The sequence below is a fragment of the Elephas maximus genome, chromosome 11, assembly GCF_024166365.1.
Source record: "Elephas maximus indicus isolate mEleMax1 chromosome 11, mEleMax1 primary haplotype, whole genome shotgun sequence".
In the NCBI taxonomy this organism is placed as follows: Eukaryota; Metazoa; Chordata; class Mammalia; order Proboscidea; family Elephantidae; genus Elephas; species Elephas maximus.
In genome coordinates this window covers 97,790,406-97,816,168 of record NC_064829.1, presented here as the reverse complement: position 1 = coordinate 97,816,168, position 25,763 = coordinate 97,790,406, and the positions used below count along the sequence as shown (strand labels likewise).

General features: G+C 50.4%; 1 protein-coding gene across 8 annotated transcripts; it reads right to left on the bottom strand.

The window, feature by feature from the left end:
* Positions 1–4,273: 4,273 nt before the first annotated feature.
* SYT3 (synaptotagmin 3) lies at positions 4,274–25,763 on the bottom strand. Of its 8 annotated transcripts, XR_007519353.1 has the most exons (14): positions 25,671–25,763; positions 25,405–25,483; positions 24,780–24,976; positions 24,537–24,676; positions 22,864–23,029; positions 18,551–19,076; positions 14,543–14,924; positions 14,167–14,385; positions 10,738–10,858; positions 10,410–10,581; positions 10,185–10,317; positions 5,417–5,485; positions 4,852–4,995; positions 4,274–4,384 (listed from the first exon to the last, which is right to left on the bottom strand). XR_007519353.1 is itself a non-coding variant. In XM_049901523.1 (13 exons), exons 5-12 carry the CDS (start codon positions 23,012–23,014, stop codon positions 5,420–5,422), a joined length of 1,770 nt encoding a protein of 589 aa, XP_049757480.1. In that variant the 5' UTR covers positions 23,015–23,029; positions 24,537–24,676; positions 24,780–24,976; positions 25,405–25,510; positions 25,671–25,763; the 3' UTR covers positions 4,274–4,995; positions 5,417–5,419. The 8 variants fall into 8 exon arrangements, 7 of the variants coding, with proteins under 7 accessions (XP_049757480.1, XP_049757481.1, XP_049757478.1 ...); XM_049901523.1 differs by having other exon boundaries at positions 4,274–4,995; positions 25,405–25,510; XM_049901524.1 differs by having other exon boundaries at positions 4,274–4,995; positions 22,864–23,034.

Genomic DNA, 25,763 nt, shown 5'->3' with positions numbered 1-25,763 from the left:
GGGAACTGCCAGAAATTCAAGCCAGATTCAGAAGAGGACATGGAATGAGGGATATCACCATTGATGCCAAACGGATCTTGGCTGAAAGAAGAGGATACCAGAAAGACGTTTACCTGTGTTTTACTGACTATGCAAAGGCATTCGACTGTGTGAATTATAACAAATTATGGATAACATTGTGAAGAATAGGAATTCCAGAACACTTAATTGTGCTCATGCAAAATCTATACATAGACAAAGAGGGAGTCATTCTAACAAAACAAGGGGATACTGAGCGATTTAAAATTAGAAAAGGTGTGTGTCAGTGTTGTATCCTTTCACCACACTTATTCAGTCTGTATGCTGAGCAGTTAGCCTGAGAAACCGGACTATGTGAAGAAGAACACGGCATCAGGATTGGCGGAAGGCTCATTAACAACCGGCATTATGCAGATGACACAACCTTCCTTGCTGAAAGTGAAGAGGACTTGAAGCACTTACTGATGAAGATCAAAGACTACAGCCTTCAGTATGGATTACACCTCAACGTAAAGAAAACACAAATCCTCATGCCTGGACCAATAAGCAACATCATGAAAATATTGAAGTTGCCAAGGATGTCATTTTACTTGGATCAACAATCGATACCCATGGAAGCAGCAGTGAAAAAAATCAAATGACGTATTTCATTGGGCAAATGTGTTGCAAAAGACCTCTTTGAAGTATTGAAAAGCAAAGATGTCACTTTGAGGACTAAGTTGTGCCTGACCCAAGCCATGGTATTTTCCATTGCCTCATATGCTTGTGAAAGCTGAACAATGAATATGGAAGACTGAAGAAGAATTGATGCTTTTGAATTATGGTGTTGAAGTATGAACAAGTCTATCTTTGAAGAAGTACAGCCAGAACGCTCCTTAGAAGGAAACATGGCAGGACTTCGTCTCATGTACTTTGGATGTGTTATCAGGAGGGACCCGTCCCTGGAGAAGGACTTGGTAGAGGGTTAGCACCCAAGAGGAAGACCCTCAAAGAGATAGACTGACACAGTGGCTGCAACAATGGGCTCAAGCATAGCAACGATTGTGAGGATGGTGTAGGACCGGGCAGTGTTCCATTTTGTTGTCCACAGGGTCGTTATGAGTCAAAACTGACTCAACAGCACATAACAACAACTTTATAAGAAATTGCCAAACTGCTTTTCAAGGTGGTTGAAGTGGGTTGAGTGGTGGCCCCTAAAAGATATGTCCATGCCCTAGCCCTTGGAACTTGTGGATGTGTCCTTATTTGGAAAAAGGGTCTTTGCAGATGGAATTGTTGATTTTATTTTTGTTGTTGACTTGTGACTTAAGAAGCCCTGGTGGCACAGTGGTTAAGCGCTCAGCTGCTAACTGAAAGATTGGCTGTTCGAACCCACCAGCTGTTCCGCAGAAGAAAGATGTAGTGGTGTGCTCCTGTAAAGATTACAGCCTATGGGGCCGTCTACTCTGTCTCACTGGGTTCATAGAGAACTGACTCATGGGCAAGGGTCGTGACTTAGGGGACCCCATGTGTTACAGTGTAGAGCTATTCCGTATGGTTTTCTTGACTGTAATCTTTATGGAAGCAGATTTCCAGGTCTGATTCTTCCATGGTGCTGCTCTGGGAGGGTTTGAACTGCCAATGTTTTGGTTACCTGGCCAGTGCAAACCATTTGTACCACCCGGGGACCTTTAAAAAAAAATCTTTTTTATTGTACTTTAGATGAAGGTCTACAGAACAAACTAGTTTCTCATTAAACAGTTAGTACATGTATTGCTTTATGACATTGGTTAACAACCCCCACAACATTTCAGCACTCAACCAGGGACCTTTTTGAAGATGTAATTAAGTTAAGAATCTCAAGATGAGATCACCTGGGTTTAGTGTGGGCCCTAAAATCCACTGAGGGCATCCTTTTAAAAGAAAGGCAGAGGGAGATTTGAGACACAGAGATACACAGAGGAGATGAAAATATGAAGACAGAGGCAGAGATTGGAGTGATGTGTCTACAAGCTACGAAAAGCCATGGTTTGCCAAGAAGCTAGGAGAGAGGCATGAGAACAGACTCCTCCTCAGAGCTTCTAGAACCAACCCTGCCAACACCTTGATTTCAGACTTCTGGCCTCTAGATTAAGTAAGACTGAAATCTCTGTTCTAAGCCACCTTACCTGTTGCCCTTGAGTGGATTCTGACTCATAGCAACCTTATAGTACAGAGTAGAACTGTAGGCTGTAGTCTTTCCGGAAACAGACTGCCACATCTTTCTCCCATGTGGCGACTGGTAGGTTCAAATTATTGACATTTCTGTTAGCAGCCGAGCACTTAACCACCACACCACCAGGGCCCCTCCTAAACCTAGTTTGTGGTCATTTGTTACAGCAGCCCTAGGAAACTAATACAGTGGTGGTATCATTTCTCATGGTAGGAGAATTTTTCAAAATGGTGTCTATGGGAAAATGGATGTGAATGAACTCTGAGTAGCCAAGGGTGGAATGTATTGGACATCTACCACTTTGAGAGACTGTCCCTTACCCATTGTCATGTGATTCATTGGGGCTGTCAATCAAATGACCCCATGTTCACTACTAAAGAATGTTGTGGCTTCAGGGAGGTGAATTCATGGCCCAGGCAGGAAGAGATGGAGTCCTGAGGGGGTTTAGGCTCGAGACCATGCGTGCCCAACTGTGTGTCCTGGTCTTCTGGATACAACGATTGCCTGAGATGGCCACCTAAGGCTTGGGCAGGACCAGTCAGAGTCCTTCTCCTGAATGCTATAGAGACAGACAAGCCACATTGTTATTAGATGTCATCAAGCCCTATTTCAACTCATAGTGACCTCATGTGACAGAGTAGAACTGCCCCATAGGATTTTCTAGGCTGTAATCTTTACTGGAGCAGATCACCAGGTATTTTTCCCACAGAGCCACTGGGTGGGTTCAAACCACCAACCTTTCGGTTAGCAGCTGAGTGCTTAACCATTGCACCACAGGGGTCCAAGCCACAGAGCAGAATAAAAGGGATACCCAATACCCAGAAATCCTAGGTTTGGAGTGTGTGTTAGTTCCCTTGGGCTGCCATAACAAAATACCACAAGCTGGGTGGCTTCAAACAATAGAAGCATATTGTCTCACAGTTTGGAATCCAGAAGCCCAAACCAGGATATCAATGGTTGATTCCCTCTGAGGGCTCAGAGGGAGGAACTGTTCCATGCCTCTCTCCAAGCTTCTGGGGCTCCTGGAAATCCTTGGCATTCCTTGGAGTCCCTGGGTGGTGCAAACAGTTAAGTGCTCCACTACTGGTTGAAAGGTTGGTCGTTCAAACCCACCCAGAGGTATCTCAGAAGACAGGCCCGGCAATCTGCTTCTGAAAGGCCACAGCCTTGAAAACCCAGTGTGTTCTAGCCTAGCTTCCAGGTCCCAGAGAGGACACGAGCCATAGGTGGAATGAGACCCACGGTGTGTGTTTATTCTGGCGATGAGAGCAGCAGCAAGTCGGCGGGGGGGTCAGCCAGACATGGGGTAGGATGAAGCCGTTGTACTCTGCAACATGTGGGTCTCCATGAGTTGGAATCTACTTGATGGCAACTAACAACAACACAGAGGCCAAGGGAAGGAGGATCCTGAATCTATTTCCTCTGAAATCATCCACTCTGGGAGATATTGCAGCAGGTGCTATTAATTTCCAGCCCCCAAATCACTCCCCTGCCCGTCCTTTTTTGCTGGCAAACCCATACCCCACAATAAAGGCTAGGGATGACAGGTGTTCATGTCCCCAAACTGCCTTGCAAATCAGGTGGCCATGGAACCAGTTCTGGCAAATGAGAAGTCAGAGAACTCTTCCAGGTGAACACAGAAGGGGAGACCCCTGTCCACATTTTCTGCTTTTGACAGCACTGCGTGAGAACATCATGCAGACAATTTGTACTTGGGAGGGAAAGCCAAAATGAATCTTGGAGATGCTAACCCAGTGCCTGACGTTGCTGAGCAGCTGAACGAACTGTCTGTCTTTGAAAGATCTGTTATATGAGAAAAAAGAAATCTCTAGCATGGGAGCTCTTTTAATTGGGAATTCTGCTATTTGCAGCTGAAGCCATCATCACAGATGCAGCATTATAAGCCTGAAGCTCCAAGTGGCCACCTTATTATCACTGCAAAGACTCACCTGAGAACAAAGCCAATAAGGAGGAAATCAGGAATGAAAGAGTTCCTTGAACACCTTGATCCAGCCATGCCTGAAGTCATCTGTACCACTTCAAACTCTACTGTTTGTGGCTGAAGGTAGTTTGGGTTCCATTTTGTCTCCTATTCTCCAAATGGTCCCAGATAATATAATATTTAGGAAGCAAAGCTCAGATCAATTAAGTTGTCCAAGGTCACCCAGTCAGCAACTGAAAAAGACATTTGTCTGAACACAGAGCCAGTGTGTTCCAGCCCAGCTTCCCAGTCCCAGAGAGGACACAAGCCCTATGTGGAGTGAGACCCATGGTGTGTGTTTATTCTGGCGTCGATAGCAGCAGCAGTTGGGGTGATTGGCCAGACGCGGGGTGGGGCAGACAGAAGGGTGTACACAGGACACAGGTGTGTGTGTGTCTGGGGAAACACAGGATTGGTCCGTTGACATTCACAGAGACAACAGGGGTCAGGACACCAAGTCTTAGACAAACAGCAAAGGGACAGATAGAGAGAGGGTTTTAGGGGGCAGGGGTCCCCCAACATGCATGGCCCCTCGCCTCGAAGGGGACCCCTGGAGAAAGGAAGACTGACACAGTGGAGACTGAATGGCCCCCACCCTGGAGACTGAATGCCCCCCACCCTGAAACAGGGAGCTGGACCGGCCTGCCTCCCGCCCTCACACCTCTGGGGGTGGGAAAGATGAGGCCCAGGGCTGCCCCGCACCACGCAGCTCGGACGTTATGGCTTCAAGGAGATGAATTCACGGTCCGGGCAGGAAGGGATGGGGTCCTGAGGGGCCTGGTCCAATCCCAGGCCTACGCCAGACCTGTGGGATGGGGCAGGGGAGGGGTAGTCAGAGATGGCAGAAGTGAGCCTAGGAGCTATGCAGCTCCATCACCACCCTAGGGACCCAGGAGTCCTGTCCTGAGCCTTTCCTTTCTCAGACCTGGGAGTCCTAGCCTCTCTTCCCCAGACCCAGGAGTCCTGGTCCCGAGCCCCAATACTTTCAGACCCAAGAGTCCAGGCCTCCAGCCCCACCTCCCTCAGACCCAGGAGTCCTGGTCCCGAGCCTCCTCCTTCATCAGACCCAAGAATCCGAACGCCAGTCCCCTCCTCCACCTGACTCGGGAGCCCTGGCATTGGTCACCTCCCCGCTCAGATCCAGGAGTCCAGGACCACAGTACCCTCCTCCCTCAGACCCAGGAGTCCAGGCCGCCAGCTTCTCCTCCCTTATCTAGGCTCCTTACCCCTCACTCTGAGTTGTCTTTCTCTGACAGTCCTTTGCTGCCTTTTGTGAAGCTGGTCAAAGTCTTTTCCTGAAGGGGGAAATCCAGAAGGTTCAGGAGAGAGGGACAGAGGCACCATCACTAATAGTCAGGCCTGTTTCAGCATTTATAGGGCTCTGTCTTCACTCAGCTCTGAAGGGATGGGGCCAGTGATATTACAACCCTATTCTACAGATGGGAAAACTGAGGCACGAAGAAGAGAAGTCACTGGAAGTGTGGGGAGAGATGAGGCTGCAGGGGTGGAAGAGGCAGACCCTGCAGGGCCTCAGTGGGGCTGGGACTTTATGCTGGGGATACTGGGGAGCCACAGGAGGGGTGTGAGCAGGAGTGGGGCAGGCCAGTTCTGGGTATAGAAAGACCCTCTGGGGTCATACTAGTAATACTGGCTGAAACTCAGGGTGAGGGCCAGGCCTGGGATGACTTCTCTCTGTGCCCAGCATGGACTGTGGCACACAGAGGGAGATGGGCGGGGGGCTTCTGGAGAAGACAGTGGACTGACTCAGGGTAAAAGTAAATGACAAGGAAGGAGTAACCACCATCTTGTCCACCTAAGAAAAGTCAGTCTTTTGAAAACTCAAATCTGAGCTCCGTGCTCCAATGCTTAAATCCCTTCCATAGCTCCTCATCACACTCAGAAAACAGTCCAAAGCAAGGCACAGGCTGTTGTTGTTGGTAGGTGCTGACAAGTCGATTTCAACTCACAGTGAGCTCATGTGACGGAGTAGAACTGCTCCCTAGGGTGTTTTTTTTTTTTTTTTGGCTCTAACCTTTACAGAAGTAGGTCGCCAGGTCTTTCTCTTAAGGAATCACTCGATGAGTTCGAACTACCAAGCTTTTGCTTAGCAGTTGAGTGCTTAACCTTTGCACCACCAGGGCTCCTTAAGGCCCAGACTAGGGTGAGGCAAGCGAGGCATTCACCCTGGGTGTAAACCTTAACAGGGCACCAACAACTCAGTAATCGAGATAAATAATATCTGAATGCAGTATTAAAAAAAAAAAAAATGCAACAAAACAGGCCATGATGAACAAAATATCAAAATTTTAAATAAAGGTCAATCCATGCTGTCTTGGGGCCTGAGACAAAAGGAAAAACGTGCATTTTGTCGTCAGAAAAAACATCTGATCAATAAGCCAACTAGAGTTAAAAGGTTTTATTGGGTGGGGGGAAAAAACTGTTTGGGAATGGAAGCACCCCTCTAAAGAGATGAGCTCGGCACATTACAATTTTGATCAGCTTACATTTTTTTTTTTACACACAGTGCAAACTGTTAGGTGATTTCCCAAAAGGACAATTTAAAATGATTGGCTGTCATTCACTTTATTGGCAGGAGGCAGCTTGGTTGGTTTATTAAGTGCGCGTGCCTGCATTCTATAGGCTAGCTATGGCTCATCTAATTTTTTAAACTTCCCCCAGAGCTGCCTTACCTCGTGAGTTTTTAGTTTCTGTGAAGGGTTAAGAGTTAAGTTTAAACAGGGTGGGGATAGGTGAGGTATTTTCTTTAACAATCCCTGTTATATACATTTTTATGTCTTTTTAAATGGTTATTTTTTCCCTATTACATGTTTCATGTCTTTTTTTTTTATGGTCAATTTTTTCCAGAACATTAAACTCATTGAAAAAATGAAAGAAAAGTAACTGTACTGAAATTCACATTATTCTAACTTGAAATATCTCATCTATACCCCCAAATAAAATTTATTGTAGTTTTATTTTTTTGGTTTTAACAAAAGCAAGCTTGTCAGTCATGTTTTCAAAATCGACTCCTTTGCTTTCTTCATTTTCAAATAAGAGAATGGCTGATGGACAATTTCTCTTGATTTGTAATAGTCTTAAATGATTTTAATTTAATAAGTAGCCTGCTTGTTGTCACGTGACCCACATGGCCCCATGTGATCCGCCCCCCTGCCCCAGCCCTCACCTCCCAACCCTCTGCTCCTGGCTCTCTGTCCCAGCCTCCTCCTCACTGCTCCTGAAAAATGCCCAGCCTTTCCCTGCTTCCTGGAGTCCCTGGGTGGTACAAATGTTTAATGCACTCAACTGCTAACAGAAAGGTTGGAGGTTCAAGTCCACCCAAAGGCACCTCAGAAAACAGGCCTGGCAGTCTACTTCTGAAAAATCAACCATTGAAAACCCAGTGGAGCACAGTTGTACTCTGACACATATGGGGCCATCATGAGTCAGAGTCGACTCCACAACTGGTGGTTCTCTGCTTCCTGGTTGTTGTAGATTGAACTCTGTCCCCCCAAAATACTTGTTGTATATCCTAACCCCTATACCTGTGGTTGGAGCTCTGGCGGCACAGTGGTAAAGAGCTCAGCTGCTAACCAAAAGGTCGGCAGCTCAAATCTACAGCCGCTCCTTGGAAACTCTATGGGGCAATTCTACTCTGTCCTGTAGGGTCGCTATGAGTCGGAATGGACTCGACGGCAACAGGCTTGTTTTTTTTTTTTGTATACCTGTGGTTATAATCTCATTTGGGAATGGGGTTTTTAGTTACATTAATGAAGCAGCATCTTGGTTATCTAGTGCTGCTATAACAGAAATACCACAAGTGGATGGTTTCAACAAAGAGAAATCCATTCTCTCACAACCTAGGAGGCTAGAAGTCCGAACTCAGGGTGCCAGCTTCAGGGGAAGGCCTTCTCTCTCTGCTGGCTCTGGGAGAAGGTCCTTGTCATCCATCCTCCCCAGTCGAGGAGCTTCTCTGCACAGGGATGCCAAGTCCAAAGGACGCGCTATTCTCCTGGTTCTTGTTTCTTGGTGGTATGAGTTCCCCATGTCTCTCTTCTCCCTTCTCTCTTTTATGTCTCAAAAGATATTGGCTTAAAACATAATCTAATCTTGTAGATTGAGCCCTGGCTCATTAATGTAACTGCCACTAATCCCATCTTATTATCATCATAGATACAGGATTTACAACACACAGGAAAATCACATCAGATGATAAAATGGTGGACAATCACACAACACTGGGAATCATGGCCTAGCCAAATTGATGCACATATTTTTGGGGGACACAATTCAATCCATAACAGGCAGTATTAGTGTAGAGTGTGTCTTAGGCCAATCACCTCTGAGATATAAAAACGAGCAGAGAAGTAAGCAGAGATGGGGGAAGATAGTTGTCAAGCCACATGAAGATCACCAAGGAACCAAGGAACGAGGACCTTCCCCCAGAGCTGACAGAGAGAGAGCCTTCCTCTAGAGTCGGCGCCCTGCATTCAGACTTCAAGCCTCCTCAACTGTGAGAAAATAAATTTGTGTTTGTTAAAGCCACCCCTCTTGTGATATTTCTGTTACAGGAGCACTAGGTAACCAAGACACTGGTTATGCAGTACCCTTTCCCTTCATCTTTCTCCTTCCAATCTTCACCAGAGTCCACTCCTTAACTTCCAGGTTTCTGCTCAACTGTCACCTCCTCAGAGAGGCCCTCCCTGACCCCTTAATCTAAAAGGTACCTTCTGCCACACACACACATCTGGACCCCTTCAATTTCCAGGACCTCCACACTTTTTGAACTAAAATCCACAGGGGGGAAAAAAAATGACACCATGATCCTTAGGATGGGTGCTCTATTATGATATTTTCTAATCTATCCTATTTTACCTTATTCTTTTTTTAGTCATTATTTTAAAAGAAATTGCTGAACTCTTCCCAGTAAACAGGAGCCCTGGTGGCACAATGGTTAGGAGCTCGGCTGCCAACCGAAAGGTTGGTGGTTCCAACCCACTCAGTGGCTTCCCAGGAGAAAGAACTGGCAATCTGCTCCCATAATGATCACGGCCTAGAAAACCCTTTGGGGCAGTTCTACTCTGTCATATAGGGTTCTTGTAAGTCAGAATTGACTCAGCGGCAATGGGTTTGGTTTTGGGTTTTTTTTTTAATCATGGGTAATAATCACAACAACAGTTGTTGTTAGCTGTAGGATGAATCACCCCCAACTCATGGCAACCCATGCACAATGGTTCAAAACCTTGCCCGGTCCTGTGCCATGCCCGTGATCGGTTGGGGATCTGACCACTTTTACGGGCTGATTTTCGGAAAGTAGATCACCGGGCCTTTCTTCCTAGTCTGTCTTAGTCTGGAAGCTCTACTGAAACCTGGTCAGCATCATAACAACATGTAAGCCTCCACTGACAGACGGGTGGTGTCTGCACACGAGGTGCATTGGCCTGGAACCACCACTGCCACCAATAATAATAACAGTGACTGACCATTTTTGAGCACTTATTAAGTGATAGGCACACATTCTGTAGTAAAACACTGAATCCTCACATTTATTCTAACTGGTAGATTCTGTATTACCAGAAAGTCAAACCTGTTGCCATCTAGTCGATTCTGACTCATGGTGATCCCAGGTGTTACAGAGTAGAACTGCTCCATGGGGTCTTCTTGGCTGTAATCTTTATGGAAGTAGATTGCTAGGCCTTTCTTCCATTGGTGGTGCCACTGGGTTTGAACCGCCAACCTTTAGGTTAGTAGCTGACAGCAAACTTTATGTACCACCAGGCACCTGTAGATGTAATTAACAGCCCCGTGTTCCAGTGGGGGCGGGGTGGGGGGAGGAACAGAGAGGTTAACTAACTTGCTCAAAGTCACACAGCTAAAGACGGTTGATCAGGGATTCCAACCTCAGCAGTTTGGCTCTGGAGCCCATAGAGACAGGTTTGTCGCATGAATGAAGGGGCAAAGAAGTGAGCTGGTGAATGGAGGGGCGGCCTTACTCACCTCCACCAGCTGATGCCAGTGCTCCACAGGCTTGCGGGGGTTGGCTAGCATCTCAGCCCAGTGCTCGCGACCGTGGGGGTCGGCGGCGTCGGGTCCCACGCGGCACACGCCGATCACCTCGTTGTGGCCGATGCTGGGGGGGCGGGGAAGATGAGCACATGCAAAGGGTGTGAGGTGGGCATGCACCATCCCCCCACCCTCCCCCCCGCCCATGGCTCTGCTCACCAGTCGTAGTCCACCACTGCGATGCTGAGCCCCACGTTCTCCACACTCTCTGGGGCCACGTCGAACACCAGCGCCTCGTTGTACGTGGGGTTCAGCGTGTTCTTCTTGATGGAAGTTTTCCGCTTCTTCAGACGCCGCCCCTCGCTGATCAGAGAGGCTTTCACATAGGGGTCTGGGGGCAGGGATAGAGAATGCTGAACGGGCCCCCAGCCCCCTTCTCTCTCAGACTCAGGAGTCCTGACACTCCCCTCAAGACGCAGATACCCTGATGCCCCCTCCTCCCTCTGACCCAGTCATCCTGACCCCCCAGCCCTGCAGCCAGACCCACCTGAGAAGCCAGTGAGGTCCATCGCTTTGAGGTTAGAGGCTTTGATGATGGTCACGGTGAGGCGCCCAGCGGTGGGGAGGTAGCAGAGTGAGAAGTTGAGCTCCCCAAGATCTGCCTTTTCCTGCAGTTGAGGAAACGGAGTCAGAAGTGTCCTGCCTCAGTCTCCTCCCTGTCATTCTCAGATTTTCTTTCCTGTCTCCTGCCTCAGGCACTCCTCTCCTGACATCCAGGGCTCAGGCTTCCAATCCACTTAACAATTTGACTCTGGGCCAAAGCCTGGTAACTCCCCAGCCACAGCTGCCTGCTTCCCACCCGCCCTCCAGGACTGTCAAAGCCTATTTGTTCTGCCGGGAAGACGGGAAGAGGCATGAGTGTGGGGGAGGGGGAATAATAAGAAGAAAGGGTGACAGACCACAGTGAGAAACAGAGCGAGAAAGAAGCCAACACACTGAGAGATACAGTTGGAAAGACGTAGAGAGTCCCAAAGCGGGAAAGACAGAGACCCAGAGAGAGGGGTAGAAATCAGACAGAGATGGGGACAGAGACCCAGAGAGAGGGGGACAGAGATCAGAGAGAGAAGGGGACAGAGACCCAGAGAGAGGGAGACAGAGACTCAGAAAGAGGGGGGAACAGAGACTGAGAGAGAGAGAGAGGAACAGAGACACGGAGAGGGAGAGGGAGACAGAGACTCAGAGAAAGGGGAACAGAGATCAGAGGGGGACAGAGACAGAGACCGAGAGAGAGAGGGGCACGGAGACCCAGAGAGGGAGAGGGGGACAGAAATGTAGAGATAGGGGGACAGAGACCCAGAGACAGAGAAGGGGACAGAAACCCAGAGAGAGAGAAGGGGACAGAAACCCAGAGACAGAGGGTAACAGAGACTCAAAAAGAGAAGGATAGGGACCCAGAGAGGGAAGGACAGAGGCCCAGAGAGAGAGGGACAGAGATCCAGAGAGAGGTGGCAGAGACCCAGAGAGATGGCGACAGAAACTGGATAGAGAGGGGAACAGAGACCCAGAGAGAGAGGGACAGACCAAGAGAGAGGAAGCTTCATCTTGGCCCCTGCCTCCCAAGCACACTGACCCAGCCGAGGTCCCTGGACTCCCAGCACTCACTGCCCTCAGGGCCTTTGCCCAGGCTGTCCCCTCTGCATCAATAGCCTTCTCTCCCGCCTCCTCCCCACTCTTCAAGACTCAGCTTAGTTGTCACCTCTTCCCAGAAGCTTCCAGGTCCCCTAAAGCCTGAGTTGATACCCCTCTTGTGTGCCCCTATAACACTGTCCCCTGACAGCAATCTGCATGACAACCCAGATCAGGAGCTCCCAAGGCCTGTCTGGGGTCCCCAGGCTCCAATTTTGAAAAAGTAGTTGAATCAGGGCTTCAAAGCGTTAGTTCTGGCTCGATCCCCTGCTGATAAGTTGCATTTCCACCTCAGATATACTGAATCAGGATCTACATTTTAACAAGATCCCCAGGGGATTCTTACATACAACTTCCTGGGAACCAGTTCAAAGCCCTGAAATGAATGAATGAGTGAAGACATTGAGTGATGATAAAAAACAAGCCCATTGCCCTTGCGTCAATTCTGACTCATGGCAACCCCATGTTTTACAGAGTAGAACTGTGACCCTCAGGGTTTTCTGGGCTGTAATCTTTACGGAAGTAATTCGCCAAGGCTTTCTTCTGCAGCGCTGCTGGGTGGGTTCGAACTTCCAACCTTTAGGTTAGCAGCACATTGTAAGCCTTTTGCACCACCCAATCTCCTCTAGTGATAATGAGGTGGGAAATGAGAAGCGACAGATACAAGGAGAGAAAGATGAATGCAGAAAGGGGCCCTTGCATGGGGCTGCCATGAGCAATGACAGGGACTAGGGGTTGGTGGGACAGTTCGGGGCCCTGGGAGTAGTGTGGGGGACCCTGCAACTTGGCACTCGGTTCTCAGAAGCTGGGCTTGGGGTACTAAGCAAGCATGGGGAAAGGCCTTATGAAGGTGACCGAGGGAAGGGCCCTGGGCATCAGGTTTAACTATATCATTGCACAGCTGGGGAAAGTGAGGCTGAACGTGGTCATCTGGTGGGCAGCTACAGCTCTCTCCTGACATGAAGCTAGGGCTCAATCCCCCTACATACAAACACACACTGATACTCCAGCTTGACAGAAAGTTGGAAAACTGGGAAATCCACACATTGGGGCTGGGGGTCTGGGGCTTGGGGGGCAGAAGGGATCAGGACACCCAATGGGGACCTATAAGCTGGGCTGGGGGTGGAGTTGGGCATACAGGAGATTGAGGGGCCAGAGGGTGGAGGTCATACGAAATGGAGGGGGCCAGTGGGGATGCTGGAGGTTGGGGTCCTACAGTCAGGCTGCTAAGGGAATTGTGGGGTATCAGAGTATTGGGGATCCCAGTATGTCTGAGGCCTGGAGGGATCAGGCTATTAGGATCTGGGTGGGGACAGTGAAGAAACAGAAGTTTTGGAGGTCAGTGGTTTAGAAAATTAAGAAGTACAGATATGGGAGGGGTTGGGGGATCTAGAAGTCTAGACATCAGGAAGTTAGGAGTTTGGAAAGTGGGAGGAAGTTGGAAAAGCATAAGCCCAAGAACTCTGGGATCAGGAAGTCTGAGGGTCAGAAAGTGGGGGACGGAGAGTAAAAGTCATGTGTCATGGCAGGGAGTTGAGATTGGATAAAGCCAGCTGGTGGGTACTTGGGGCATATTACTATTTTCCTGATTGTTATTAGAAGTCAAAACAAAACCAAAACCAAACCCATTGCTGTTGAGTCAATTTTGACTCATGGGGACCCTACAGGACAGAGTAGAACTGCCCCATAGTGTTTCCAAGGAGCGGCTGGTGGATTTGAACAGCCAACGTTTTGGTTAGCAGCTGAGCTCTTAACCACTACACCACCAGGGCTCCATTAGAAGTCAAAGGGGGTTTAAAAAAAAAAACAAAAAAAACCAACCCACTGCCGTTGAGTCGATTTTGACTCATGGTGACTCTGTGTGTTACACAGTAGAACTGCTCCATAGGGTTTCCTTGGTCGTAATCTTTACAGAAGCAGGTCCACATGCCTTTCTTCCGAGGTGCCACTTGGTGGATTTGAACCGAAAACCTTTAGGTTAGTGGCCAAACACAAATTGTTTGTGCTAACCAGGGACTCAAAAGGGTCAGCAGTTGGGAACTTTTGGGTTAAGGCACCACATTACTATTTAACATGCTGGGGACATGGCTGACCCTACCATCACTCTCCATTATTGCTTTTATGTTTGCAATATCTCTCAGTAAAGTAAATGTTTAAAGAAAAAAGAAGTCGGGGTCCTGACGTTAGAAGGTTATGAAGTCAGAGGGTAAGGAGGTTGCAAACCAAGGGGTTTGGCGTCTCCAGGAAGGGGGAGGTCAGGGAAGGGACCAGCAGGACGCAGGACACTGACCGAGCCGCCCTCCACGATGTCCCTCCAGAGAGGGCGGTCGGGAGGCTGCTCAGCCAGGTCCAGGAGGTTGTCCAGCACCACCTGGCCAATGAGGTCATGCCGTGAGAAGCGGTCAAAGTCATAGACGCTAAAGTGAAGTTTCCGCTGCGCTAGCTCAGCCAGGGGCACGGAGAACTGGAACGTCTCGTTGAACACGGGGTTCAGGGTCTTCCTGTGCACCTGGTGGGGGTGGAGAGGGAGAAAGACACGATGCCCACCGCCCCCTCCTCCCCGGCACCCAGGAGTCCAGGGCTCCCAGGCCCCTCTTCCCTCAGACCCGGGAGTCTGGACCCCCAGCTCCTCCGCGAGACCCAGACGTTCAGCCCAAGGCCCTGACCTTGGTCTGAAACTTTTTCTTGCGATCGGGCAGCAGGTAGATCTTGACGTAGGGGTCCGAGAAGCCGTTGGAGTCCTTGGCTGGGAGGTCTAAGGCCTGAAGGATGCGTACCACCAGCTGGTCGGAGCCATAGAGGTAGCGCAGGGCAAAGCTGATGCGGCCACACGGTGCCCCTGCCTCGCCCGAGCCTGGGGCCCCGCCGCCACGGCGCCCGCCCGGCCCGGCGCCCTGATACAGCTCTGGCTTGATCTGCCCAATGAGCTTGGCCTTCTCCTCACCGCCGGGCAGGGGTAAGGGAAGGGCTGGTGGCCGCTCCTCACAGCCTGCGTCAGGCTGCTGAGTCAGGGTTTGCTGGGTGAGGGGCCGGGGCAAGGCCGGATACCTGTTGAGGCGGGGGCAATGTGGGGAGACCGAGGTGGGGTCAGCACCTCCCACCTGTGACTACCTCTTCTTCAACCCTCCACAGCAGGAGGCCCCAATCCCCACCCTTGCTCACTATGTGACTTTAAGCCAAGTCACTTGTGCTCTCTGAATCTCAGTTTCTCCATCTGCCTGGGGGAGATTATCCTCACCTCTGAACTGTCTCCAGCCTCTAGAAACTTCCTCCCAGCCTCCAAGTGGTGACCCAGAGCAACTTCTCCTTGAACCGCTGGGTCCCCACACAGCCCCTGGGTTCCCTCTATGAACTCCCATATGCCCTTCTGGAAATCTCTCCAACTCTTCCTCTCCTCCCCATCCCCACAGCCCAGGCCCCAGCTCAGGCCTCATACTGTCCCACGTGACCTTCCCTCCACCCTGGCCTAGAATTTTCCTCTTCCTTCTCACTCCCTTCCTCCCTTTCTTCCTCTCTTCTTTTCTTTGTTCCCCAGCTGTCCATAAGAGTTGTTGTTGTTAGGTGCTTTCCATTTGGTTCCAACCCACAGTGACCTTGTGTATAACAGAACAAAATATTGCCCAGTCCTGTGCCATCCTCACAGTCATTATCCTTGAGCCCATTGTTGCAACCTTGGTGTCAATCCATCTCGTTGATGGTCCTCCTCTTTTTCAGTGACCCTCTACTTTAGCAAGCATGATGCCCTTCTCCAGGGACTGGTCTCTCCTGATAAGTGATGGTGAAGCCCAAAGCTCCATCTTCACCATCATCTCCTCCTGTCTTCTCCCCTCCTCACTTCCATGCTTTCTCCCGCCTTTCTCCTCCCCCTCAAACTCATCTACACCCCAGGTTTCTAAGACTACCCACAGGCTGGTGTCTGCTCAGTCTATCTCCTGAGCTCCAGCCTGGTTCAGCCCCCAGCCCTCAGCCATCCACTAGACCCCCACACACCCCTCACATCCCCCCTGAACTCAGCACCTTCTCCCAAACTCAGTCCTCTGGATTTCCCATCATCTACCTAGATTTGCATGGCAAATACCCAGGGGTCATCCTGCTTCCTCTCTCCCAATCACCAAGTCCTTTCCCTTTTGTCTTTCGTAAGTTTCCCATCCTCACAACCCCTGCCTGGGCCCTGTCCTCTCCTGCATGGACTACCATATCCAGGGCCTCTGGTGATGAGCAGTGCTCAACAGCAGCAACTGTACATGGAGCTCCACCAAGGCAGCCTCAGCACAGGCTGAGTTGTCAGACACATGACTGGGGGAAGTGAGGGTACTGAGTCGTAGAAAGGGATTTAGGGGAGAGAGAGTTCAGCTATGGATCATCTGGCCACTCCTTGCTCCCAAGGTGACTTTGAGTAGGTCATTTGCCCCCTCTGAGCTTCAGTTTCTTCATCAGTATAATGGGAGCTCAGACCTATGTATCCATCATCCTTGAGAAGGCCTCCCCCTGGAACTCAAACTACATTCCCCATGAGCCCCTGGGCTCCAGGCCAGCCCTGTGGATGGAGTACCGCTTCTCCCATGAACCTCTGGGGCCATGGCAATCCCTTTGGGAGGCTGCTTCCCCACCCTCACCCGTACCCCGCCCCACTGCCAATCTGCTGGGCTGCTGACCCAAACTTTGATGGTTCTAGTCCACCTAGAGGTGCCTTGGAAGAAAGGCCTGGTGGTCTACTTTTGAAAAATCAGCCACCGAAAACCCTATGAAGCACAGTTATACTCTGATACACACAGAGTTGCCATGAGTCAGAATTGACTGGATGGGCAACTGGTTTGGTTTGTTTGTTTGTTTGTTTTTCCCCTCCCTGGATGCTGCCCCAGGCCCCTCACACTCACAAAGATCAAGGTTATCTCAGTATCTCCTTCAAACCCACTCCTCTTCACACTTCCTCTGATGGCCCCACCATTTACCCAATCACCAGGTCAGACCCCCCGGGTGCTGTCCTTACCTCTTCCATCCTCTGTCTACCCACACTCATCCTCCTCTCGTCTGTCTCCACCCCCTCCTCTCCATCCCCACAACCCCTGCTTGGCCTTATGGTGTCTTGCCTGGACTCTCTCCTCCAGTCCATTTCCCATGTTACCCCAGAGGGGTATTTCTACACCCAGCACTGATTCTGCCCCTCCCCTGATCACAGCCCTCCTGTAGCTCCCTAGTGCCCTCAGGACAAAGCCTGGCGCAAAAGACCCTGCATGGTCTGGCCCCCACCCACGTCCACAGCCTCATCTCCCAAGCTTCTTTTTTCAAACTTACTCTCCAGCCACAGTGACTACTGGCTGTTCCCAGAATGCACTGCGCTTTCCTTCCACTCTCGCCTTTGCACAGGCTGTTCCCAGAATGCACTGCGCTTTCCTTCCACTCTCGCCTTTGCACAGGCTGTTCCCTCCATCTGGAATGCCCAGCTCACATACTGCTCCCTCTTTGCTAACTCTTCCTCACCCTCCAGGTCTTAGCTGAGACACCACCACCTCCAGGAAGCTCCTGGGCCCCTCTCATCCGGGTCTAGGACCTTCTCAGGACTCCCTCAGTCCCAGTCTGCAACTCTGACCTGGCCCGATGGGGATGGCCGATTCAACAGCCCATCTCCCTTGGGCTCTGAGTGATACCAGGGCAGAGCCTGTCTCGCCACCATTTTCCAGGCACACAGCTCGGGCCTAATATTAAACAAAACAAAACCCAAACCAGTTGCAGTGGAGTCAGTTCCAGCTGATGGCAATGCCGTGTGTGCAAAGTGTACACCACAGGGTTTTCAAGGCTGTGACCTTTTTGAGGCAAATCACCAGGCCTGTCTTCTGAGGTGCTCCTGGGTGGGTTTGAACTGCCAACCTTTCGGTTAGTAGTAAATTGCTTAACTGTTTGTGCCACCCTAGGGACTCCTAGCTCATGTTGTTGTTGTGTGCCATCAAGTCAATTCTGACTCAAGGCAACCCTATAGGGCAGAATAAAGCTTCCTCATAGGGTCCCTGGGCTGAAATCTTTATGGGAGCAGATCACCAGGTCTTTTCTCTTGTGGAGCTGCTGGTGGGTTCGAACCACCGATATTTTGGTTGGCTGCTGAGTGCTTAACCATTGCGATACCAGAGCTTCTTCCAGCTTATATTAGGTGCTCAATATATATGTGCAGAATAGGAACAGTGAATGAATGAACTCCAGGTCCCACCACTACTCCTGGCTTAGACAGAGAGAGGGATGAATTGCCTTGTGCCTCAGGGACTCAGAGGTCCAACCCTCATTTTCTTTCACCTCCCTGATCTTGGAATTTGGACCCCCAGATTCTTCCTCCCTGAGACCCCAAAATCCTGGACCCCAGTTTCCTCTTCCCTCAGATCCAAGAGTCTTGATCCCCAGCTCCCTTCTCCTTCAAACACAGAAGTCCTGCCCCCCACGCCCCTTCAGACTCAGGCATCTAGACCCCCACCCGTCATTCCTCAAACCTAGGAATCTGGGGTTCCAGCCTTCTCTTTCCCCAGGATCCCAGTGTCCACACCCCAAGTCCCCTCCTGCCCCAGGACTCAGGACTCTGGACCTCCAGTCCTCTCTTTCCCCAGGACTCAGGAGAGCCACAGATGGGAAACAAACATAGAGGAAGAGTAGGAGTTCAGAGTGGGCCCCAAGCCCCAGTATTCTCTCACCTGGTGGTGGGTGCCAGGCTTGTGACCTGCTGATGAGACTGGGCACTGGGCAAGCCCCCACCACTGGGGGGCAGCAGGAGCAGCCCAGAACCTGCCCCACCCTCAGAGGGCAGTTCAGGGGATGTCTGGCTTGGTTTAACCCCAGTGACCACTGCAGCTGCCGCAGCCTCTGGATATGAGTCCATGTCCAAGTAGGAGGGCTCAGGGGGGTCAGAGCCTCCCAGGCTGCCTGGCTCCAGCAGCTCGGCAAAGGGCGGATGGTGGGCAGTGTGGGCATGGTGATGTGGGCCACCCAGCAGTGGATGGCCACCTAGGCCAGCCCCCAAGTGGTGCCCGCCACTGCCTACCAGGCCTGCTAGCCCGACCCCAGGGCCTAGGTCTTTTCGCAGGGGGCCGCTGCCCACTGCTGAGCCTCCTTTGTCCCGCCAGGGCACCCAGCACAATTTCCAGGACACGAAGAGGGAGACGCCCAGAAGGACAATGCCACAGAACGTCACGATGACCGATAGCAGGCTCACGGAGATGTCTGGAGGGGGTGAGGACAGAGGTCAGGAGTCAGGGTGGGGTTCATCCACCTACTGCTTTTCCCAAAGAGCTAACCCTTAGTATTTGCCACACATTGTCATAAGCAATTTTTTTGTTGTTGTTGGGTTTTTTTTTTTTGTCATAAGCAATTTATACACATTTCTTAACTTAAACCGCATAAGTCTATGAGGTATGTATGTCTATATAACCATTTGAAAGAAGAAGCACAGAGAGGTTGAGCACCTCGTTTAAGGCAACACAGGTAGTAAATGACAGCTCTGGGATTTGAACCCAGCAGTCTGTCTCCAGATTTTATTCTCTTAATCACTAGCCCACACTGTCTTTCTATAAGAGGACACAATGCATAAGACCAAATCAAAACTCAAACCCGTTGCCATCCAGTCAATTCCGACTCAAAGCGACCCTCTAAGACAGAGTAGAATTGCCCCACAGGGTTTCTAAGGCTGTAATCTTTAGGGAGGCAGACAGACACATCTTCCTTCTTTGGAGTGGCTGGTAGGTTCAAACTGCGGACCTTTTGGTTAGGAGCCAAGCGGTTTACCAAAGTGCCACCTGGGCTCCCTGGGTAGGATCAAGGTCTCCCAAAATGCTCAGAGATGATCAAGGAGAGGGGAGACTGGCCAGGGTTCAAATCACAGCTTGCTGTGTAGATTTGGGAACATGTCTTAACCACTCTGAGCCCTTGATTCCTCATTTGCCAAATAAGAAACATCAGTCCTGACTCTTAGATTGGTTATAAGAAATTCAGAAGGTAAAGGTATGCATAGCTGCATGATACAATAGCAAGAATTTATTGAGTGATAACTGTATACCAGATACCTAAGTGTTTTATGGGTATTAGCTTACTTAAGCTTGACGAAGGCTCTATAAGGCAGGCAACATTATTATTTCCATTTTCCACAAATGGAAATTGATGTCAATAGATATAGAGTCACCTGCCTAAAGTCATACAGCCAGTAAGCAGTGGAGCCAGGATTTGAGCCTAGGGTGCTTGGCTCTAGAGCTCATGCCCTTAACCATTATGCTGTAACACCTTAATGCTTCCCAATAAATGGTAGTTCAAATATGAATTTTTATTACAAAAATAAATCCTATTGGTGTTACTACATGTACCCAACACCACCAACAACATAGCTAACATGTTCTGAATGCCTACTATGTACTGATATGCCTTTCAGAGAAACTTGAGCACAAACTAGCTCCTTGCAACAAAGGTTTCTGGCTCATTCCATAATTGGTACCAGGAGTGGGGTGGCTCAGAAGACTTTTGAAGAAATGTGACTAGGAGGTAACTTACAAGCCCTTGGAATGTCCTGCCTGTCAAGAGTGTCTGTTTACTGGGGACCTCGGGCCACATCAGATAAAAAAAGAAAAAAAGATAGTCTATGTTAAAGATGTGATTTATGGTGGAGGCCCTTGGGTTATAGGGTATCAGCTTGACTTCTGGAGGGGCTGGAGAATAAGGTCAACCGTGTGGGTGGTCAGTCATGCCTATGTCAACGATCCCCAGTAAGTCTGGACACCAAAGCTTGGGTGAGCTTCCCTGGTTGGCAATACTCCATGCATGTAGTTGCATATCATTGCTGGGAGAATTAAGTGCTGTCCATGACTCCATTGGGCAAGGAAAACTGGAATCTCATATTTGGTCCCTCCTGGACCCTGCCTCATGCACTTCTTTCCTTTGTTGATTTTAATCTGTATCCTTTTGCCATAATACGTTATAACCGTGAGTATAATGGCTTTTCTGTGGTCTGTGAGTCCTTCTTTTAAATCACTGAACCTGAGCATGGTTTGTTGTTGTTAGATGCCACTGAGTCTATTCCGACTCATGGCAACCCCATGTGACAGAGTAGAACTGCGCCATAAGGTTTCCTAGGCTACAATCTTTACAGGAGCAGATCACCACGGGGCTGCTGGGTGGGTTTGAACTACAAACCTTTCGATTAGCAGCCCAGTGCTTAACCACTGGACCACCAGGGCTCCCAAACTGTAGTGGTGCTCTAGGTACCCAGGATCAAACTCTGGCTCTGCTACCTACAGGCTGTGTGATGGAGCAAGTGACAGCAACTCTCTGGTCTTATTCGTCAGGTGTAAAAGAGATATAATGACAGTGCCCATCTCAGAGCATTGTCATCTGGCCATCCCACAGGTGACAAACCAAGCCCTGCCCTGGCACACAGCAATGTGACTGCTTTTATCATCTCCCAGCACACACTTCCTAGAGTGAGGGTTTCCTCATCTGGACAATGAGACCAATAGTATTTCCTAGTCCTCAAAACCCTGCTGCTTTCTAGCTGTGTGACCTTGGGCAAGTCACGTCACCCTTCTGATCCTCATTTTCCTCATTGTAAATGAGGATTATAGGTATCACCAACGGTCGCTGTACATGGTCAATGAAATATGCAAAGTATCTTTTGCTTAGAGGGCATTGAGTGTATATTAATAGTGGTGGAAGAATTTGGAAAAGGATAGCAAGAATGGGTGCACAACGTGAAGAATGTAATGTCACTGAATTGTACACGTAGAAATTTTTGAATTGGCATATGCCTTATTGTGTATATCTTCACCACGATAAAAAAAAATGCTAAAAAATATGCAAAGTATCTCACATGCTGCCTGCAACACAGTAGGTGCTCAAATAAGCCTCAACATTTATTGAATGATCTCTGTGTGCCAGGCATTGTTCTAGGCACTTTGCATGAGTTGTATCATTAGAGTCTATCACCTGCCCTATGAAGTTGTCACTTTTATTATTTATTCCTATTTTCCAGATGAGGAAACTGAGGCACAAAAGAAGAGTCGCTTGCTTAAGACTACCTAGTTAGCAAGTGGGGGAGGTGGGATTTGAACCCACAGAGCCTGTGCTTTTAGCCACTATGCACGATGCATAAAGATATCTGAAAGGAGATGTTTGGTGGGTTGTTGTGGGGAGGACTCACAGAGCAAAACCCAAAAGATCCCAAAGTCTCAGAGAAGAAACTAGTCTACAGGGCTAATAGCCTATACAAGCCACAGCCTCATCTACCCTGAGACCAGAAGAACTAGATGGTGCCCAGCTACCACTACTGGCCATTCAGATCAGGGCCACAATAGACGGACCCTGATAGAATGGAAGAAAAATGTGGAACAGAGCTCAAATTTTTAAAAAGTCCAGACTTAATGGACCAGTTGAGACTAGAGGACTCCCTGAGACTATCACCCTGAGAATACTCTTGAAACCTTGAACTGAAACTATCCCCTGAGGTCACCTTTTAGAGAAATAACAGATTGGCATACAAAATAAAGGATATTACCCGTGAGCATGGTGATCCATTAAAAACCCATCTATATGAAACTAAAAGTTGAACAATTACTCTAAAGCAAAGATGAGAAGATAAGGGGACAGGGAAACTAGGGTACTGAAAACCGAACAACCAGAACACAATTAAAGAGAATGTTGACACATTGTGAAAAATGTAACTAATGTCACTGAGTGCATTTTTACAGAAATTGTCAAGTGGGAACCTAATTTGCTGTGTAAACTTTCACCAAAAACACAATAAAATATTATAAAGCAAACAAACAAAAGACAAGCATCAAATGGATCACACAGCTCCTTCTGTTTAGATCAGAGGTTTGAGATGCCAGCAGCAGGCAGGATGGTGGCAAGACTTTGAGAGGGGCTGGCCCCACAGGGAACACACAGCTGAGTGGACCTGCTCTGAATCTCCAGAAACCCTGGCTGTTGCAGAGGAAAGGGGCTGGCTGGGACAGCCTGGGGTGCTGACCTGCATCTGGGCCCCGGGGATAGCCTCGGATCCGCAGGTCGTTGAACTCTTGGCACCTGTCACTGGTGTCGGCATCTCGGACCCGCGCACAGAGGTCAGAGACTAGGATAAGTGCCCGCCGGCAGAGGTCGTCCTCGTAGTCTCCTGACATGATGGCCGGCGGGTCCTGTGCTTGGGAGGTCCCAGGCAAGGGTGACAATGGGGAATGGGATGGGGGACAGGGGATTGGTGGGGGTGCAGAGATAAGGGGTGGAAAGAGATAAGTAGGGGAGGGATAGGAAGAGGACAGAGATTAGGGGCAGGTGGACAAGGGTGCAGAGATTAGGGATGAACGGACAAGGTGACAGAGGTTAGAGGAAGAAATATAACAGGACAGAAATTAGGGGTGGATAGACCAGGAGATGGTAACAGGGGTTGAACAAACAAGGAGGTTGAGATTGACATGAATGGACAAGAGGGCAGACAACAGGGACAAATGGACAAGGGGGGAGATACCGGGAAGTCCACTCAAGGGGGTAAAGATAAAAGGTGTGTAGACAAGGAGACAAAGATTCAGGGCACACAGAAAAAGGGACAGAATTTAGGATGGACAGACAGTTGACAGCTATTCATCGTTCATTCATTCAACAAATACCAACACTGAATGCCAACTACATGCCAGGTACCGTTCTGGCCGCTGCAGACACAGCAGGGGAACAACCACACACGTTCTCTGGCTTCCTAGTGTCGTAATCCCACAAGGAATGACAAAGAGTAAACAAGTAAACCAGCAAATATAAACAAACAAAATACTCTCAAACAGTGAAAAGTGCTTTGAAAAATGTGCTAAGATGGAACTGGGAGGGGTTGGTCAGGGAGGCCTGAAGGACGAGATGGAGACAGCCATGGGAAGTTGGGATGGGGTAGGGGAAAGAATTCCAGGCATCAGGAACAGCATGAGCAGGCATTTAGAGTGGTAAAGAGCTTGGAGTATCTGAGGAATAGATAGGAGGCCAGATTGAGGCAGGCAGAGAGAGGAATAGGAAAGGGATGGAAATGAGAGAGAGAAGAGATGGATGTGTCTACTCCATCCTGGGGACAGAAGGAGATGCAGGATGGAGAGATAGGAACCAAGCTGAGGGAGGGAGAGAAGAGGGGAGCAGGGACAGAGATGATGGGAAGGGCAAGCTAGGGCCGAGGAGAGAGGAACAGATGAACAGACAGATGGAAAGTCGGGGATTGAGACTTGAGATGGACTGAGATCAAGAGTCAGCTGGTGTATCATTCATGGGGGTGAAAGGGATGGGTGGACAGAGGATTGCGGACAGAGATATCTTTGGGAGAGGAACAGTGGACTGGAGAATCAGTGGGATGCAGGAATAAAGGACAGACATACAGATAATAGCCAGAGACCAGGGATGAACAAAGGTGTAGAGGAGAGCTGGGCAGGCAGACGTGGGTCCAGAAAGGAAGGGCAGATGGGGGGCATACCTGAGAGGGGACCAGGAAAGAGGGGTGAGGAGAGGGGGAATGAGGGGCCCATGGTCTGGGGCCAGACATCAGAGAGAGGACGGAAGGAGGAGGGGCGGTGCAGGAGAAATTAGGGACAGACAGATCAGGGCTCACAAGTGGACAGGTGTCGTGGAGGGTGCTGCAGAAGGCCAGGACTCCGAGACAGTCATGCTCAGACTCACCTGCGCTTATCCCTGCCGTGTCCTGGGTGGCAGCGGAGGCGGTGGCGGGCGGCAGCCCATGGGGGTTGTAGGGCAGACAAGGGGCTGCGGACCAGTCCCCACACACGCCGGGCGGTGAGAGGGGGTGTCGGATCTGGGGACTGTGGCGGGGACAAAAAGCTCAGTCTGAACCTCACACTCTTGCCCTACCCGGGCCAGCTGTCAGACCCCAGGCTACCCCCGGGGGAGGAGGGGTCCTCCCACCTCCGGGCCCCCAGCTCCTGTGAAGAGCTTAGAGACTACGACTCCCGGCAGCCCTCGCGCTCGCGCTGCTGTGGCTTCATAGGCCCGGCGCTGCAGGGCCTGCTGGGAGTTGAAGTCCTTCATGCCTCTCCCGGCTGCAGAGAGGATGGGAATTTTTTTGGAGCCGGGGGGGTTATGATGCCGGGGGTCCCAAGGCTCTGCAAGGGAAGGGGTCGATGTCCGGGACCTTGAGAGGCCGCGGATTCCTAAGTCCATGGAGGTAATGGTGGGTGTAAACTGTCCCTACGCTGGGGTATGGGTGGGCGAGGGGTGGGGTACACCCAGGTGTTACGGGACCCCCTATTCCAGGGCCACTTGCCCCTCCCCCGGGGCGGCCCGCGAACGCTGCAGCACTCCCAGTCCCCGGCCCGAGATCCACGCGCCTCTGCACCTTCCCGCGCCCCCCAGGACAGGGCTGGGGCGGGGGCTGTAGCAGGGGTAGGGGAGGAGCGGACTCACCCGGAGCCACCGCCGCCGCAGCAGCAGCTCCGTGCGCCCGCCGCGGTGCCCGCCCGGCTCCTCCCCCTCCCCCAGTCGCAGGTCCGCGGCTCCTCCTCCTGCACCCCCCCCTTCCTCCTCTCCGAACCTGTGGCCCAAAAGCCGAAATCGCGCGGCCGCCGCGAAGGAGGGAGATTTCCCGGGACCGAAGCGTCAGAGACCCAGCGCTGTTCCACAGTCGGGGACCCAGAGATCTGGAATTAGGACCCGTCCCTCTCCACCTCCGCCACCGAGATCCCCTCTTCTCCCAGGCACAGAGGTGTGGGCCTCCAGCCCTCTCGCCTCCCAGGAACCAGGATTCTGAACTCCCACCCACCTCCATTCCCAGATCCTGGAATTTGCCCCCTCCCTCACCGGCCTCTAGCGCCCATGTTCATCAGACCCAGGAGTCGTATCCCCAGTCCTGTCCTCCCTTCCTGGAGTTCAGGTTCTTCCACCCCAGCAACT

What these genes read in the sequence shown, in the direction of transcription:
- SYT3 (XM_049901523.1), bottom strand. Translation starts at nt 23,014, where the DNA reads ATGTCAGGAGACTACGAGGACGACCTCTGCCGGCGGGCACTTATCCTA. An exon ending in GCAGTGGTGGACTACGACTG is followed by an intron (nt 10,318 to 10,409) that starts GTGAGCAGAGCC and finishes CCGCCCCCCCAG; the next exon opens with CATCGGCCACAACGAGGTGA. An exon ending in ACTGGCATCAGCTGGTGGAG is followed by an intron (nt 5,486 to 10,184) that starts GTGAGTAAGGCC and finishes TTCCCCCTTCAG; the next exon opens with GAAAAGACTTTGACCAGCTT.